At 43.6% G+C, this 19,561-nt stretch overlaps 1 protein-coding gene across 7 annotated transcripts in view; it reads right to left on the bottom strand.

The window, feature by feature from the left end:
* Nucleotides 1–19,335, bottom strand: part of SH3TC2 (SH3 domain and tetratricopeptide repeats 2) — a 56,073-nt gene extending 36,738 nt beyond the window's left edge. For 4 of the 7 annotated variants that reach the window (XR_008596934.1, XR_008596933.1, XM_054978700.1 and 1 more), the window contains exons 1-4: nucleotides 18,923–19,330; nucleotides 8,774–8,893; nucleotides 5,569–5,673; nucleotides 583–710 (exon numbers count right to left, since the gene is read on the bottom strand). Coding sequence is in view for 5 of the 7 variants with exons in the window: in XM_054978700.1 (XP_054834675.1) it covers nucleotides 583–710; nucleotides 5,569–5,673; nucleotides 8,774–8,783 (243 nt within the window). In the remaining 2 variants the exon portion in view is untranslated. Of the gene's footprint in view, nucleotides 1–582; nucleotides 711–5,568; nucleotides 5,674–8,773; nucleotides 8,894–18,922 lie in introns of all 7 variants that reach the window. The other 3 variants (XM_054978705.1, XM_054978703.1, XM_054978702.1) reach the window with 2 other exon arrangements.
* Nucleotides 19,336–19,561: the final 226 nt, after the last annotated feature.

Below are 19,561 nucleotides of genomic sequence, written 5' to 3'. Positions count from 1 at the left end.
AAGCTAGACAGGCCAATAGTGTGGCTCAGCATATCAGCTTCATATGCCATATGTTGGAATATACATTGCAAGGTGTGACATTCAGTCATTATGGGGTTAATGTGTTTACCCAGTTTATTCCCTGTCTGTATTGACCTGGAAGGAACCTGGCACAGAGCCAATAGCCTTAGCTATCTCAAAACCCAGGAAAATAAGATGTGTTTATTGGTCAATAGGTCAGGTGACTTCCTCTCTAAGGATCAAGAAGAAGCAGATTCTCCTTATTGCTCATGTGGTCTTTGTAGAGTTCTTTGTTTTGTAGCAGTCCCGTGTACCTTTTTCCTTTAGAGTAAATGTTTTCTTAAAGCAAATATGCATCTAACTGTCTTGTTCAAGATCCACTGCAACTCCATTGCAGACCTGTTCAAGATCCATTGCAACTCTGAATTTAACTATTTTTAACCCACTTTTTCCCAGCACCATTTTCCCAAGATTACAGCAATGTTAGGTACTTTACAGTGCAACTGAACACACAACACGTTGATTTCAATTGACTTAGAAGGGTGTAACTCTGTTTAGGGACACACGGGACAACCACTTTACCTTGAAAAGTGCACAAACGTCTTTATCATCATTTTCCAAGGCCCACAGCCTCTTTCTTGCTGCCTCCTGCAGCTGAGGGTTCAGGCCTTGCCCAGAGCGACTCTTGACAGAAAATGAAAGGGAGATCTCTTTAAAATGAAAAGAAAAAGAGAAATGGGCAATTAAAGGAAAGAAAAAGTTATGCTTTGAGCTGCCCCCTGCTAGATTCATTACTTTTCAACGATCAACCCTCATTTAGTGAGGATGTGTCAGGTTATAAAGAAGATGAGTCTGGAATGGCTGTCACATTGAAGTTCATTCATGCATATAAATATCTATCACATTGCTAAATGCTATGCATTAGAATTATGGGTTAATGACTGCACTGAGGTGAATTGAGTCCCAAAACAGGAACAGCTGGAGTGACTTCAGGATAGTTTTGGGGAGCAGTTCCAACAGTCCTCGCATTGTGACATCTGTCACTTTCAATATTTCACTGGTTTCAAAACACTCACAAACAAGCAGTTGAAATGTACAGAGTATACATAACTGGAAAAACTAAACAGTTCATTTTAATCTGCTTGCGTGACCTTCCCTTCAAGCAGAAGGTGCTCTCTCGAAACTCCTGCTAGGTCCTATGAGGGACAAGACACGTTTCAGCAAAAAGATGCTTGCCAGATGCAGACTAATGTATTCCAAAGGGCAAAAATCTCCTTGCTTACCTCCCTCTGAGCAAACTATGAGGCAACCACTAATTCTGAAAATAGAAACATAGAGGTGGAAGTTACCCCTAAGGGTCATCTAGTCCGACACCCTGCACAATGCAGGAAATTCACAGCTACCTCCCCCCACCCCGCCTCAACTCCCCAAGTGACAGCTGCTCTAGGCCCAGAGAAAGGCAAAAAATCCTCCAGGATCCTGGCCAATCTGGCCTGTGGGAAAATTCTTTCCTGGCCCCAAAAGTGGCAATAGGCATTACCCTGGGGATATAAGAAAGGGGCACAACAGCCCAGCACTGGCTCCCCCTTTCCTGCCCTCCTCCCAATCTGCCTAAATTCATATTGAGTCATAGAATCAGCATTGCTGTCAGGTGGCCATCTAGCCTCTTCTTAAAAATCTCCAAAGGAGAGCCCACTACATCCCAAGGAAGCCTGTTCCATTGAGGAACTGCTCTGTTCGAAAGTTCTTCCTAATGTTTAGCCAAAAACGCCTTTGCTTTAATTCTGATCCATTGGTTCTGGTCCAACCCTCTAAGGCAACAGAAAACAACTTCATTACATCCTTTGTGTGACAGCCCTTCAATCACTTGAAGGGGGCCATCATATCATCACTTAATTGCCTCCTCCTCAGGGTAAACATAGCCAGCTCTTTCAACCATTCCTCACGGCTGAGGTCATGCTGTGCTATCTGGTGAGCCTCCCTACAAGTCTCTTATTGGGAGGGGGCTGTGTTATCATCCTGGTCCCCATACAAATCAATCTGTCTCGAATGTTGCCCCTGCCTTCTCTTCTTCCCACCCACTCCCTTTACTATCAGCAGGGGTGGATGTTAAGGATGAGGACCGTCATCTTGGGGATTACAAACTGCAAACCGTAAATTTTATGAGTATTATGACTGTATGATTTTACTGTGATTTTAAATTGTATTTATGTCTGATGTAACCTGCCCTGAGCTCGTTCACAGGAAAGGAGGGCTAAAAATTGAATAATAATAACAATAATAGCAGCACTTGGTCTCCAGACCCCTCACCATCTCTGCTAACCTCCTTTGGACAGGTTCCATCTTATCATCATCCTTCTTAAACTGTGGTGCCCAAAATTGAACATAATACTGCAAATGAGGTCTACCAGAGCATAATAAAGCAACACCATCATTTCACAATTCACACTATACTTCTGTTGAGGCAGCCCCAAACTGCATTTGCCTTTTCAGCAGCCACATCACACTACTGACTCATGTTCAATGTATGATCTACTAAGATCCCTAGATTCTTTTCACATGTACTACTACTACCAAGACAAGTCTCCCTTATCCTATAATTATAGCTTTGATTTTTCCTACCTAAATGCAGAATTTTCCATTTCTCTCTGTTGAAATTCATTTTATTCCATAAGCCCAGTTTTCTAGACTGTCAAGATCATTCTGAATCCTGATTCTATTTTCTACTGTATTTGCTACCCCTCCCAATTTAGTATCTCTTTTTGCCAGGTTGAGCATAGGTTTCCTTGCAAGAGAACACCAAGGCAAAGTAGGAATTGAGCAGTTCTGCCTTCTCTTTATCTCCCGTTAAAATTTCATTTTCCACTCCCAGCAGTGGGCCTAACACTTCCTTCTTCTTTTTCTTGTTCGGAATATAATGAAAGAACCCTTGTTTGTTGAGTTTAGGATTAGGGGTGTGTGCTTCAGGTTTCCAATTTGGGAAAAATACTCAAATCGGACCCAATTTGCAAAGATTTGGGATTTCCGAAAAGGCCCCAGCATATTGGGGCCGTTTCAGGAACCCCAAATCAAAGATTCCTGAAGTTATTTGTGTAGCTTCGGGAAGCTTCGTGTCAAGGGGCTGAAATGTCCCTCTCCATGCCGCTGTGCAGCAGGAGGGAGAGGAACATTTAAACCGCCAATCAGCTGTTTGTCGGGGGTTCCCCTCAAGCAGCTGAGTGCAGCCTACCAGGGTGATATCATATGCCCTTCTCCCTGCTGCTGCGCAGCAACAGGGAGAGGGGCATTTCACCCCCGACTCAGCCATTTGTCAGGGGTTTCCCTGACAAGCGGCTGAGTGCAGCCTGCTGGGGAGTGCTCTTCCCTTCAAACTCTCCCCCCCCCTTCCTCCACCCAGCTGGAAAGCGGGAGAGTTTGAAGGGAAGAAGGTTCCCCGCGCCATTTGCAAGCAGCGCGGGGAATGTTCTTCCCTTCAAACTCTCCCCCCTTCCTCCAGCCAGCTGGAAAGGGCCTTTATGCACTTCATCTGAGTCATGGGGGGGGTTCCCCCACGACCCAGATGGAGTTTAAAGGGTCAGCCACAATCCCTGCCAAGCAGCTGATCTGCTTGGTGGGGTTTGAACTCCCCCCCCCGCGGCTTATTTCACCCGATGGGAGAGGAAGGAGGGAGTTCCCTCCCCCCTCCCATCAGGTGAAATAAGCCAGGGGGGGTAGTTTGTTGGTGTGCTCCAAATCTTTACAGAGCACACTGAAGTGGGTCAAACAAGGGATTCCTAAAGCGGCTTGCCACTTCGGGAATCCTTTATTTCCGACTCTTCTTTGCTGAAATTTTCTTTTGCACACCCATATTTATGATCTCTCGCTAACCTAGGCTCAAAGAGAGCTTTAGCTTCTCTTACACTCTCTCCACAGGCACTAGCAGTTTGTTTATATTCATCCTTGGTTATGTGGCACTCCTTCCATTTCTTAACTGTGTCTTTTTTAATACTCAGATCTTTAACGAGCTGTTTATGCACCACCCTGGCTTCTTTAGATTCCTCCCATTTTTCCTTCTCACTGGAATCATTTGTGATTGTGCCTTTGAAATCTCACTTGTAAGAAACTCCCACCCCTTTTAAACTCCCTTCTCCTTGAGTATTTCTGACCTTGCTGATGTTGTCAGCAAGACAAGTCAGAAATTTATTAGACCTTACATTTTTAGCAGAGTTTGACTTCCAACAGTGTCAGAGTAATTGAAATCTCCCATGACCATTATGTCCCATCTCTTTGAAAATTTTATAATCATCCAAGTCCTCGGCCAGGATTGGTGGTCTATAGTAGATGCTCACCACAATATCATCATTATTTCTTTCTCCTTTTACCCAGAGGCTCTGAACTGACTTTCCATTATCAGATTCAGGTATTTCTTCACAATTATATGCACCCAGGACATATAATGCTGCTCCTCCCCATCCTTATTAGTCTATTCCTTTTAAACAAGTTATAACCCTTAATCTTAATATTCCAATTGTGCAGCTGTTCTCACCAAGGTTCAGTAATGCCTTATTATAGCATAGTCCCTTCCTGTATTAAGACTTCAAGTTCCTCTTGTTTGTTTCCCATACTATGCACATCAGTGTAGAGACATTAGAATTTATGTGCCCTGAGTGCTTCCTTTTTGTCCTTACCTGAAAATTAATAGGTCCCCACCCCACTCATCATTAGTGCTCTTATCACTAGTAACTGACATCATACTAGCTTTTGAGTTTTTGTCTTCCTCCCTTACAGCATTTAGTTTAAAGCCCTCCTTATTATGTTTGTGAGGCTCCTGCCAAACAAATTTTTCCACCCTTGTAAGGTGCAAACCATCTCCTGACAAAAGTGCTTCATCTCAAAAGCATAGTCTATAGTCCAAGAAACCAAACTTTTCCTGATAACAATGTGTGTAGCCAGTTAATTATTTACAATATTCTCTCTCTTCCTAAGCCAGGACCATCAACAGGAAGAAGTGACGAAATTACAACCTGTGCTTCCTCAGGGTTGCTGATGACCTCTCCCCACTTTCTGCTTCCACTTTCTGTTTGAAAAGTATTCTCTTCTCAATAAAAAAGATTTGCATGGCATTTCCAATTCACATTCATTTAGCCACTCCTGTATATAATGGTCCTTTGTAGCCAAATTCACAAGTGATTATCACAAGGGAATTGGTGATTGCATGAGGGCACATCTGAGCCACGGAGCTATCCCACTATTAAATCTAAATGAGCTTCATGATCACATGTTAAATGCTGTTTGATGATGGAAAGATGTAGAATGTTATAGGATATTGCCACATTACTAAATTGTTCTTGCTGTCTTCTGCACTGAACTTAAAATAACAGAATCTGACATGCAAGAAACCCTATTATTCTTTGCTCCTTTCCCTTTTCCCAGTCTTATTCTCTACTTTTTGCAGTGCTAACAGTAATGCAGTGCAGGCTACATCTGTGCTTATGGCACAATCTCTTCAGAAATTATGCTGAGAACTGGCTTGTTCTTTTTAGTTATTGATGTCAAAAGAAAATAAGGCAGCAATTAGACACAACTTACCATTTGGGAACCCTTCCCCTACAGCCAGTGACACGGATTCAGTTTCCAGAATGCCCTCTCCTATCCGTGCAGGCTCACTTCCTCGATCCAATTCCCTGGAGTTACCTGACAAGTCACCATGCAGGCAAAAGGACCACTGTCAACTTTTTCAGAGGAGGCATAGTAAGGGCATAATGAAAAGGGACAAAGAAATATAAGTCGCTGCCTAATATCTGTTAGACCAATGCCCCTTCTGGCCTGGGGCCAGATCCTCCAAGATCTCAAGCAGAAAACCACTGAGATCTTTTAAGTAGAAAAGTTGGCCCCACAAGTCATGGATTTCGTGAAAAATGCGCCCCCACAAAACATGTTTTCACGATACATGAATCAGCCCAATTCATCACGAAATTTTATTCGTATTTCAATTCGTGCCCATGTATAGTTAGGATCCCTAGTTTGACTAGGGAAGAATGGTTCTTTCCAAAAACATTTTTTTTAAAAAAAAAAGTATGAATCCTTGGTGACTGCTTGGTAGGGGAAGGGTAGTGCTGCTTTAGGCTGGGACTATTGTGTGCTTAGAGGTAAAAGACATGCTGCTTTATCCAATCTTTTTTTATACATCTAAGGCAGCCACTTAAAGCGTTCTGGCAAATGGTGGGGTGAATACAAATTATGAAAATTAATACATAACTTGTATGAGTTTAAAGGAGTGGCTATTTCTACCAGATCTATCCCCTAGTTAAGACTGGGCCCTTCTTACAGTGCAATCCTAAGAAGAATTACACCAGTCTAAACCCATTGGTTTCAATGGCCTTAGACTGGAGTAACTCTGCTTAGGATTGCACTGTTATTGTCCCACTGCTCAAGCAGCAATATCATGGAAGATCAGGGCCTTCCAGCAATAGCCCCAAGTCTCACTCTCTCCTTTGTAAGATTCTGTTTTGTAAGCTGAACTGGCTACACCTGCTAAAGGAGATGCTAAATGGAGCATGCTTCAGGGTGGTTTGTATTGCTTACGTATTTTATTTTCAGTTTTATTGCTGCCTCTTTATTTTTAATGACTGTTCTGGTATTTTATGTTGGGTTTATTGAACAACGCCTTGAGCAAAAAGGAGGGATGGGCACAAAGCACTGGAAGTGTTTTCAATAAATAAAAGGACAAGCTAGAAGAGAAAACCAGCCTCCAAAGTAAAAGAGAACAAAATCTCTGAGATTATTTTCATATGGCTATAAGCACAACAGGATGCCACCAATGGCTGGTTATTTTCTCAATAGCCTCCCCCGCCCCTGGTCTCTGCAGCTTCCTTTTCTTCCTTTTGTGTTGATCTGGGTAGAGTTGGTAGAAACCACCCTGGGGAAAAGGGGCCTCCTAGTACTACCATTCTTGAAGGAAAGCACTTGATTTGCATAAGTCTTTGCTCATCAGTTTTCTGGGGGGGAATTGAGCTCCTTCATAACTGCTGCTATCTGAAACATCTCGCCACATTCATTCTACTTCACACATCATCAAACACAGACATAAAGCTCCTGGAATCCGGAAATTTAAGTAGCAATTACGCTAATGATGCCTGAGGCCCATTAAAAAAAATCCAACTTGTTCTTTCCCAGCTGCGCCAGACTAACAGGATTTAAATCCTGGGCTATGTCTGTGGGCTTAGAAGATAAATGCATGCCAAGAAATATGGGCTAAAACAATGGCATGCTTTTATAAGCATGTTCACTTAAAAAAATTTTCTTCATAGTTAGCTGTACCAGTCTGTATAGCAATCTGTATTATAGCTATGACAGAAGGAAAATAAATGAGCGGATGCTCATTTAACTGGTTTTTCTTACAAGAGAATGAAGCTGTCCAACACTTTTTACATTTACTTTGGAGTCATCTATAAAATTGTGCATGGGGTAGACAGAGTGGACAGAGAGAAAAGCTTGTCCCTTCTCATAATACTAGAACCTGGGGCAATCCACTGAAGCTGAGGGGTGGGAGATTCAGGACAGACAAAAGGAAGTACTTCTTCGCACAATGCATAGTTAAATTGTGGAACTGGCATCCGCAGTATGCGGTGATAGCCATCAATTTGGAATTCTTTAAAGGGGGGTGCACAAGTTCATGGAGGATGGGACTATCAATAGCTACTAGTCATGATGGATGTCTACTTTCTCCAGTACCAGAGGCGATGCACCTCTTTATATTAGTTGCAGGGGAATATTGATGAGAGGCTGCTGTTGCAGTCATTCTAAAGACAGCTGGTCAGCCACTGTGTGAAGAAAATGCTGGACTAGATAGGCCTTTGGTTTGATGCAGCACAGCTCTTCTTACGTGTCTCAAAGCCCTTTGCACAAATGGAGTCAGGTCTGTCTCCCTCATTTAATAAATGCAATAATAGAGAAGGGCAAGGAGATCTACACCTAAAATGAGCCAGAGGCAGAACCTGAAACAGGAATGTAAACCATAGCTAGGAAGCTGGATACTACTTCTGCTCCTGTGGCTTCCTGACTTTTCTTCCCCTTGCCACCCTCTAAGGAAAGGAAGCTGGACTGAGCAGAGAATAAACTGTGTTTGCCATGGTTGCACTCACATTAAAGAGTGAAAGGAATATACAGCCCTCTGAAGTGCAATGGGCTTATCTGAACTGGTTGTGTGTGAGTGATGCTGAAGAAGTCAGGGCTACCAGCACATGTCCAACAAATGTTCAGGGACGTGCTTTCACATTCATGAGCCATGAAACACAAGCGTAAAACTGGCATAGCCACTATGACGGCAACTGAAGTGTAAAGTCTGACAGAGTTCTGATATGCCATATAAGCCAAGGTCATAGCAGGGACAAGCTTTTAGCTTATCATCCCAATGCTAGTGCACACATGAGCGCATGCACATGCGCACACGCAGACTCATATATGTAAACCAACAAAGAAGTAAAGAAATTGGTTTTGCAAATTAGAAAGGTCCACAAAAAGAATATAGTCTGTGTTAGTTGCATTGTAAATATTCCTTGAACATTCTGAAGATGTGGGCATTCTGTAGAATTAGGGGACTCAGCCAGTCCTGGGCAAAGCCTTCTAACTCATTTTCATGAGTCCTCCAATTCCATCTAGTGGAGCATACCCAACTTTCCTTCTTTCTATTTTCTTCTGTTTGGACAACCATGGGTTTTGCAATGAAGCCAGCAAGCACAACATTACTCATATTTCCAAACACTGTAACAAAGAACAAGTTTTTGTTCATTACCTGATGCCATCTTCTCCTTCTGGAAACATTTTTCTGGAGGCTTGGATGTGTATTGGTACAGACTGGACCAACTGGCCAGGAATACAGGCTGGACAGATGAACAAGAGGATGACTCTTCCCCTGGAGAGTACATGGAACCAGAAAAACAAAAAGGACAAAAAAGAAATTGCTAAATTACTAAACTAAGAGCATCTCATTACAACTCAGCAGTGATGACAAAGAAAGAAATTCATTCCTCACTACAAGGGCTGTCGCATGCAGACTTACCAAGTTTGGTTGAGAGGTTAACCTTTCCCAACCACAAATTCGTTAGTTTTTATTTCAGTCCCAACTGTCTTGAAAGGGGAAATCCATAAATATGAAGTGAAACTGTGTAGTTTGAATAAACTAATTAGAATTCCTCTCACTGCAATTTGGTTCCTTGAGTAAAGACAAGATTTTGTCATGGCTTCTTGTGAAAGTCCCAAAAAACATGTTGCAGGGATGCTACTGGCCTATACCGCTTAAAACCAACAATCACTTTGGCAAAAGGAGGAAGGAGGCATGCTTGGGCATCAGATTAGGGTTGCCAGCTGGAGATTTGGGAGATGTATCCTGAGGAGGGGAGGGACCTCAGCAGGGTAAAATGACATAGACTCCGCCTTCCAAAGCAGCCATTTTCTTCAGGGGAACTGATAACGGTCATCTGGAGATCAGTTGTAATTCCAGGAGATCTCCAGCCACCACCTAGAGGCTGGGAACTCTAGCATGAGACTGACATCTATCTAACAGCTCATTTATACATTCATCTATCATTGGTTGACTGTACACTTGATCTGATGACTTGAGCCAGGTTGTGTAAGCTGACTCTATGGAAAGCCTAGCTTTGGAAGTAACATGTAAATTCTATTGGCCGTGCTAAATCTGCTGTAACTTCATTCACACATTCAAATCACCCCTTGGGCCTCTTATGATTATTTTGGTAGTTGGAAACCAAAGCATGGATCCTTCCTGCACTGCTTCAGTTATCACCAAAGTCCCAGGGGACAGCTTCTTCGCACAACTCCAACTCTTCTTTCAAAAACGGGGGCAGTACTGTCATGGGAAGGAGCCGCACGGTGGTGTTCTCCCACATGACCCTGGCTACATCCACAAGGAGATGATTCTCTGTGCAGCTCTCATTGCTCCTCCAAATGCAGAGGTATTCACAATGGCAACAGAGTATCCACACCACTCCCCCTCACCATCGCCTCAGACCCCCCACACCTGCCACCCCCCCACACCAAAGGACTTTTTAAAAAAACAATGGGAATTGCTAGTTCATTACAATGTTATAACAATCCATCACCAGTTATCAGTTCCCAGTTTTCAGTTTTAAAAAACAAAATCTCTAGCACTCTTCATTGCATAGGAAATGTACTGGCTGTACCTTTCTCCTTACCACTCTGCAACAAAAAGGACTAGAGACTTTCTTTTTTTGAATTGTAGGCTGGGAACTAAAACATCATTGCAATATATCATTATAACGCTTTCATAATGTTATAATACTATAGCAATCTAGCTATTGTCAATTTAAAAAAAAAATTAATAAACCCTCCCCAAAGCCTTCCTGTAGCAGGAGAGGAAGAGGCAGCCATGGCCTAGCCATGGATAAGCAAAAGAAAGTACAGGGAAAACTTATATTTGGAGGCTCCATTGCCTCTGCATTTACAGCAACAAGGAAAGCTACACAGAGAGTTGTCTCTAGGTGTGAGCAGATAAGGATGAAAAACCATATAATTTGAGTGTTCTCAGATCTGGATTATTAGTATCTCATTCAGATACCTAGTTTATTAAACACGTATGATGAAAGTCACCACCTGAAGTCTTCAAACAAGCCTTCTTAAATCAAAAAATGTTATTATCCCAACATATATCTAAAACAAAATAAAAATTGCTATCAGCAGCTCAGAGTGCTCTGGTCATAAAAACAGAAAATTCATTGCTGGGGATTATGAAGAAGATTGAAACTAAAATGAGAAGTATGCTAATGCCATCATGCCATCTTTGATATGCCTGCCTTTAGAATACTGTGTGCTTATATTTTTTTAAAAAGATACTGAGCTGGAGGCATGCAGAAAACAGTAGTTAAAATGATCGTGCTGAAGGAACGTAAGTAGAGATTAAGAAACTCGCAGTTTACGGGGGAAAATAACTAAAAAGCGTGGGACATGATACATGTTTAAGAAATTATGAATGGTACTGAGAACAATGATGACATCAAAATATTTCATGCCCTGTGGTCCAAAGTCATTACATCTTACCACAATGCAATTTAACTAAATTCTCCTACTTCAGTTCTTAGCTCTAAAAGGCATTACATTAAAAATAAAACCCAGCACCATCAATAAATGCCTTCTGCAAACTAGATTATGATCCCAAGGAGCCAAAAAGCAGGAAGGATGGAAGCGGAATCTACAACATATTTTCCATGAGAGAAGCCGTAAAGATCCTACATCTGAAACCGTATATTGGGGGGGGGGGCGGGTTTGAGGGTATACATCCTTCTTCTTTGCTCCAGCCACTGGTAACAGAGAGGGTAGAATCACAGGGTTGGAAGGGACCTCCAGTGTCATCTTAATAACGCTAAATAATGGTGTGGAGAGATGGAGAAAAAGAGAGAGAGCCACAACCTGTTGGTGTGACAGATTCTATCAGATCTGATTTTGCAATTCTGCTTGACCACGCACACATAGTTGTTATATTAAGGCTAAAGGGCAAATACCTACACAACAATATCTAAATAAGCATTGCCATAAAACAAAAACAAGAAAAACTCCGAGGCTGCAGGACACTCACCTGTTGACCACAATGAAAATTTCCTCTGGAAAGGGGCACCAAAGCAGCAGCCCATGTGATCACCATCCCACCCAGCCCCAAGGCCAGTGGTTTATCCTTTCTAGCAGCACTGGAAAAGACCGGTGCAATCCAGCACATCAGCCCTGCAAAATGCTGTGTTAGTAATTGGGAAACAAGCCTCTCAATGCACAATACGTCTTTTGACGGCTGCATTGCATTTGGGAGGTGGGAGGTGTGCCTGGGCCCATCTCCCAAGTCGCAGCAACTGCCCAGATTCAACTGTACAATCCCAGTGGTTTTTTTTTTTCCCCTCAATGCCTTTTCAGATTGTATCTCAAATGCCAGGCAGCACATTCTTGGCATTCTAAGCATTAGTGGGTGGTGAAGAAAAATCCAGATGTCCCTTGTAAGAGTGGTTTGGATTCTCCTTAGAAACAGATACGGAAAACTTATAAATCTAGGTGACCCATTTTGCAAGGTATGCAAATGAAGTGTTACTGATGCAAATCAGATTAATTTGTGTTACTTTCAATAGATGATTCACCTCTGTTTCTTCTGTATTTTGAAATCAGTAAATGAATGGTCTCAATAGAAGCTGTCTTATTGCTAACAATCAGAAACTGCACACACAATCAGTGTTCAAGCTGATAGTGTCAGGTGGGTAGCTGTGTTGGCTTCAAGTCCTATAGCCCCTTAGAGACCAACAAGATTTTCAGAGTATAAGCTTTCGAGAGTCAAAGCTCCCTTTACCAGATACACATACAAATCTCCATTCATACAAAGGGAGTTTTGACTATCAGAAACCTATACCATGAAAATCTTGTCAGTGATTACAGTGCTACTGGAGTTGAATTTTAATGTTTATGCTGGAACCCAAATTAATAGTATGAATTTTCCAAAATACTGTTAGTTAATAACAGTGCCAACTATGCACATAGTCAAAGCAAAATTAAGCACTTTTAAACAAAGATGTACAATCACCTGTTGTTTAGATTTATGGTCTGTGTGCCCCTCTACAATCTGCACCAGTGAACACCAAACGAACTGTTCACCAGTATTAAAACAGTTCAAATGTGTTCAGCTGAGCATCAGCAATCAACGTGCTTATTTCCCACTTGGCCAGTTGCCTCACAGTAGTTTCAAAGTGACTATGACTGAGCTCAGTCAAGGGTGCCTGTACTGGAAGAGAGACCCCAGCAAGTGCCGGTCTGGGCATGGGCCTACAACCAGAGACCAATAAAACGGGCATGCTTTGAAGGATGATGGGGGATAGGAACCCCAGCAGAATGCTCCATGGGTGGGTCTTCCCAGGAACTCCCACATCCCAGTAAGGTTGGCAGGCATTCGCAAGAGCAGCCCTCACAGGAGAGGGCATGCTGCATGTGTGGAGAGGCAGAGGGTGGGACCTGGGGGCGGGTCTGTGGCTGGGACATGCATCAAAGGCAGCCTTGCAGCACAGTTGAGGCTGGCTTGATACAGCCAGACAGGAAGAAGACCGACTGAGGTGGGAACAGCAGTGACATTGTTAACTAGTAAACCTTAAGTTGCAATAAAAGTAGAAGCAAACCTCTGCGGCTCTGCCCCCTGCTTTCTGTGCCCACAGTGACTTTAAAATGTGAAATTGCTGTTTTCCTTACAGCTTCCTAATTCGGGGTTTGTTAATGGCAAAAGTAGCTGAATTGTCTAGATATAGATGAACTCTCACATGCACATTTTTGCCTTGCATCACAGGAATTGTAGTCCCCTCTTGCATCCACCAAATTCTTATTGTCAGAAGTTTGTTCTACTAACAAAAGAAGTGTCTCAGAGCTGTATGACTTGTGCTCTTGTCCCTGTCCCATTTTTTTTAATAGGAAAGGTGATTAATGGTTCAGAATTGAAATAATGCACTTGCATTCCTGCACTGTCCCAAAGGAATTATTGTTATTGGGGTGGGGGTCACACCCATTGCAAGGAGCCCCGTGGCACAGAGTGGTAAGCTGCCGCACCCAAGCTGTGCTCACAACCTGAGTTCAACCCTGACGGAAGCTGGGTTCAGGTAGCCTGCTCCTGGTTGACTCAGCCTTCCATTCTTCCGAGGTCGGTAAAATAAGTACCCAGTTTCCTGGGGGGTAAAGTGTAAATGACTGGGGAAGGCAATGGCAAACCACCCCGTAACAAAAGACTGCCAAGAAAACATCCTGATGGGACATTCCCCCCATGGGTCTGTAATGACTCGGTGCTTGCACAGGGGACTACCTTTACCTTTTACATACCCATTGTACTGTAGAGCAGTGTATCCCAAACTTTTTAGCACAGTAACCACAAGTCCAAACTTACTTGGTGTAGGGACCCACTTGAAAAATCAGAAGATGCACAAATCAATAAAACCATAAAAGTATGAGATCCACTTTCACAGCCCATATAGCCCATTTGGGGGATTAGACTCACAGGCTGGGAAACCCTGCTCTAGGGAATCATAGGACCCTCGTTCTGCATAAAGACAATGGAGCTGTGTTCTTATGCTCACAACCCTGTAGAATACAAACCGCTTAGGCAGGAAAGCCTGAAGAAGGGGCCACTACACAGGTGCAAAGATATTTGTTGCAGCATTCAATCTGAACTTCAGGCAAAAATATCAAGGCAATCAAGTGAGAGGCTTGTTTCACATATAAAGGAACAGTTTGATCACAGTAAGTTCAAATGTCAACTGTGTTCATTTTAAAGCTCTTGACAGCCCTGCTTTTGAATTCTACTGAATTTAAAGGGCAAGAGTCAAACACATGTTTATCACTTCCACTCAAATCAATAACACTTAAAATGCTCACCTTAGGTTGGATCATGACATATACTATAACCACACAAAGAGCAACTTGATATGTACCGTAATTAATCTGTTACTCTTTTTTGGTTTCATTTTGGAGTAATATTCTGTTCCCTTTATCTTTATAAACTAAAGTTAACAGTTATCAGCACTTCAATCTGTTAGTGCAAGATAGATCAAGATGGGTAGCTTTGTTAGTCTGTCTGCAGCAGTAGAAAAGAGCAAGAGTCCAGTAGCACTTGTAAGACTAACAAAATTTGTGGTAGGGTATGAGCTTTTGTGAGCCATGTTCTGAAGAAGTGAGTTTGCCTCATGAAAGCTCATACCCTACTACAAATTTTGTTAGTCTTATAGGTGCTACTGGACTCTTGCTTTTTTCTATTGTTTAGTGCAAAACATTCATTAACATCAGTTGAGTCCGAGGCATTCAACTGAACACCCTCCATAAAAAAATAGCAAGTACATAGGAAAGTAGGGAAACTGCATGATCCTCTCTATTTTATTTACTTACAATATTGGATCAGTTTGGTGTAGTGGTTAAGAGCGGCAGGACTCTAATCTGGAGAACCGGGTTTGATCCACCATTCCTCCTCTTGAAGCCAGTTAGGTGACCCTAGGTCAGTCACATCTTCTCGGAGCTCTCTCAGCCCCACCCACCTCACAGGGTGGTTGTCATGAGGACAATAATAACACACTTTGTAAACCACTCTGAGTGGGTGTTAAGTAGTCCCGAAGGGTAGTATATAAATTGAATGTTGTTGTTGTTGTTACCCAGGGGTCATTTCGCAGAAAAAGAGCTGGAGGAACTCATTAGCATAACTCCTTAGCACAACTCATTAGCATATTCCACATCCCTTGCCATCACCGGAAATGTGTCATTGTCATAACTGATTTGCATATGCCACACCCCCTGACATCACATATCCTGGCTGTTTTGGACCCAATCCTGGCCATTCAGGGCCGAAAATGGGCCCAAAATGGCCAAAAAGGGGCCCAAAATAGTCAGGATTGGGCCGCTGCTGAACAGGAGAGTGATACACCACCTGTCAGAGGCCCGATCTGGGCCGAGAGTCAGGTGGGCAGGGCCACCTGACATGTGACCTCTTTGGGGAACTGCCAGAACTGCGTTCCTGCGCGATCCCCCTCGAAATGTGCCCTGTTGTTATCCCTCTCAGGTGCTTTTTACATTGCAACTCAAAGAACAAAAATTAAGTTTCCAGTTTCACCTCAACCAAAGCAACAGCTTTTCACATTCAAAGTGTTCACAAATTAAAAATTACATTCAATTGTGGATAATTCAGCAGACCATGGTGATAAGCTGCTCAGCTGAAAATGTGCTCCACTTTCCCACACTATTATCAGATATCGCACATTTCCAATTAGCAGCAGGGGAGGGTTGTTGCTAGTCTTCAGCTTCCCCGTTTCTTGAGCTGTAAACAGATATCAACCATCACTACACTCACACACTTAATGTTATCTTTGCCAGATCATCAGAATATATCCTATTATGAGGAGTTTGGGCTGGTTAGGTTTAAAAGGGACTGTCCCTTTCTGCTTGCTTCTAGACTGTGTGGCTAGGTACTGTCTCTCTATAGGAAACTGGGGGACTTGGTCCCCAGGATTTGGGATGGCGTTCAGGTACAGTCTGTCTCTTTATCCTTACTGGTCATTGCAACTGAAATTCTGCACCTCACTGAAGATTGCAGCTGAATATCTAACATGTCTTCTGGTGGTTTGAGAGGGCAGGTGCAAGCTTCATTGAGGAGAGGTCTGGCTCTGCTGAGACCCATGAATATGGACAGGCCTTTCTTCACCTGAAGTAAGTCATCCCCCATGAGGGAGAGGTATAGATTTTCTCTTCTTGTGCTCTTGACAGAAATTTCTTGCTGTACTGAAGAAGCATAAACTAATAGTGTTAGACAGCACAAGACAAAGAATCTATACAATACTTCAAGAGATTGCTATTTCCCTGGGCTGCAGATAGTGAACAAGAAAGTATCCAGTGTACAGGTATTTCTGCAAAGAATAAGGGCTGTACAAATCCATCAGTTGCCTATGATGGCTAGATACCTATTCTTTTACATAAGAACATTAACACTGGGAGATATATCTCAAAGTTTACTAGATTCGAAGTTGGAAGCTACAGTTTAATCTGTGACATAATCATGGACATATAGCAAACTGGTGCATTCAGATTTTTCTTTATATCTAGAAATTTCCCTCATCATTTTGCTCACTAGTAATCTCCCCTCACAAGTAAGTATAGAAGGAGATGTGTGTGAACAGCTTGTATTTGTAATGTCCAATCAGATTTAATTCTGGCAAATGGAACTTGGCTTTGGTAAGGAGACCATCATCGTAGTTGTTGTTGTTTAAGTTCAGAATACGGAGCTATTTTTGCTTTAGATAAGGACTGGCAGAGAGAATCCAGTGCAGCATGAGAACATAACATGACATTAGCTAGATCCTCTTCTTGTCATACATTTGTTAATAGAGCCTCAACTTCCCTCTATGACTTTGCAAAGCTTCATTTGTTCATGTGGTTGAGTTTTAGTGGTAATTAGCATGAAAAGTCAAGATCACACTACTTTTATTTAACATGAATTATCCCAGAAAGACTACCATTCCCCAGTGCCTACTCAAAACCACAACCACAGGTTTGCTGTGCAATTGAGTTATACTTTTCCAAACCCATTGAAGTCAATAGGATTAGAAGGGTCTAACTCTGTTTAGAACTGCATGTTCAATCGCCATTTCATATTGAAATGATGAACAATACATTTTATTGTTACGTGACTTTTTGAGAGATCAAAGAACCTCGCATACATTATCTAAGTAATTGCCTCTTAACCTCACAAATTTCTGGTCTAAAGGCTATAGTAGGAGTACTGGCAGTACACTGGCACAATAAAACACAATTTGTAAATTTGTATTTATTTAGACTTTAACACACTCTATTCTCCAAATGGATATGGCAGTTTAGATGCTTACTGGTTCACATTTTCAGTTATGCCACCTCCACTACACACCACAACCAGTTTAAATGGGATTAAACAAATTCATGGACAACACGTTTATCAACTGCCGGCCATGATAGCTAAGTGGAGCCTACAAGATAAGAGGAAGGCTGATTCTCAATAACCATTTATGGCAACTACAATGTGGGGGGTGACTTCATGTCCTATACATAGGCTTCTGGAAGCACCTGTGTGTACCTGTGGGAAACACGAGTCCAGGGACCTTTGGTCTGACCGAACCAAACCTCTATGTTTTGATTGGTTAGTGTTGGAGCTGTCTGGTGACCAAAGCTCAGAAGTGGCCTTGGACAAGCTGTGCTCTTTTAACCTAACTTGCCTCACAAGTGTTGCATCCACACACAGTTGCCTACCACATGATCATTATGTTCTAGGTATTGTTTGCAGTTGGATTTTCCTGCATGGCACAATGGTGGCAAATTATCCAACACAGTATGGATGCAAGGCTATTAGCAGAAAAAAAAACTGAATATGCAAGTGTTGTAATCTAACACATCATTAAACTGTGAGCCTCTCAGCATCAAACACCAATGGCTGACAAGACAGGGTCTTAAGATCTTGACTGGAAAAATCTGCTTTTTTCTACATTCGTATTTTAACAACAATAACTGTGATTATATACCGCTCTTCTAAACAGATTAGTGCCCCATTCAGAGAGGTGAACAAAGTCAGTGTATTATTATCCCCACACACCTGTAACAGCTAGCCTGATGAAGAGTTCTGATAAGCTTGAAAGCTTGCGCAAAACTTTTGTGTCGTTTTGGTTGGCTCTACTAAAGAGGTATTACGTGGATTTTGTTCCTTGTTGTGGAGTTTGCATAGGCCAGTATGGCTGTTATTAAGTATACACTCATCTACGCCACCCTGAGCTCATTGCAGGAAGGGTGGGACTTCAAGGAGGTTGCCTCCACAGTGATGCTTCTTGCAAGCCCGATCGGTTGCCCTAGCTCAAAAGATCTGCATTTGGCGAAAAAAGAACACTTTTGCGCAGTATTTCGCAGAGCCTTATACAGACTGTTGTGGCCCCTTCAAGAGTTTCATTATGGCCTAAGACTCCCCTGATGAAGACCGCAAACGCTGACACCACAATAAATCTGTCAGGCTTTTCAGGTGCCGCAAAGCTCTCTCTCTCTCTCTCTTTAACTTCGCAGCCCCCCACTAACATGCTCTCCCTCTGGAGTGTGGCTTGCGCCGCCTGCGGTGGTGACAGCCTCAACGAGAGACCACAGCAAACGTCAGAAATCCGGAGATGCCGGCTAAAGGAGCGTCACGGCAACCGGGAGTGGGGGGGGGGGGGCGAGAGAGGCAGAAAAGCCCCGCAGACGCAACCTCCGCGCTTCCCGCGTCTTCAGTCGCCCGGACGGGAGGCGTCCCTAGAGCCCGTCTCCACGGCGAGGGCAGAGGCTTGCGCGCTCGTGCGTGCGCTCCGCACCCGCGCCGAGAGGTTTCGGAGCTGGGGCGGGCAGGGGATTCTCCCCAGGCGGCTGTACTGACCTGGCGGCTCATCGGGAGAAGTTTCCGGTGGGCCCCAACATTCTGGCTCCCCGCGCCAAAGTCCCTCAGCGGCCGCTCAGCCCCGCACAGAAACTCCACAGCCCAGCAGCGGCTCTTCGCCTGAAAGGAGGCGGCCGTGCTAAGCCTTCGCCCCTCCCTCGCGCGAGGAGAAGGAATTTCGCCAGGGCAGAAGCTTATCGGGCGTGCCTGGAGGGAGTCTCCTGTTCCCAGCAGCGCTGCTCGACGCTGAGGTCAGTGGGTTACCCAGGAGCCGAACCGTCAACAGCTCGGGAGAGAGGTCAGGCGCCGAGCGGGGCTCTGCAGTCAGCCCTTCCTTTCCAAAGAACGGCTCGCCAGGGGCAGGCTGTGCATGCGGGCCGCAGTTGCGCGCCGTCCAATCGCTGTCGACCGGGCAGAGTTTGCTAGACTAGCTATTCTAGTCCAGCCACCTGCACAACCTCACCAGCAACCCCCGCCCCACACCGCCAGCATCTCAGGCTGTGCCCTTGAAACAGTGAAAAGAAATTTCACTGCTAGTTAAACATCAACTGAGATTGCAGAGCTGGCTTTCATCGCTGCCATTGGTCTGCAAAGGGCGGGGGCGGGGGAGTGAGAGAGGTTGTGAATGAGAGGCGCTAA

This window comes from Eublepharis macularius, chromosome 4, assembly GCF_028583425.1.
Source record: "Eublepharis macularius isolate TG4126 chromosome 4, MPM_Emac_v1.0, whole genome shotgun sequence".
NCBI lineage: Eukaryota > Metazoa > Chordata > Lepidosauria > Squamata > Eublepharidae > Eublepharis > Eublepharis macularius.
This window is presented reverse-complemented; position numbering and strand designations above follow the sequence as displayed.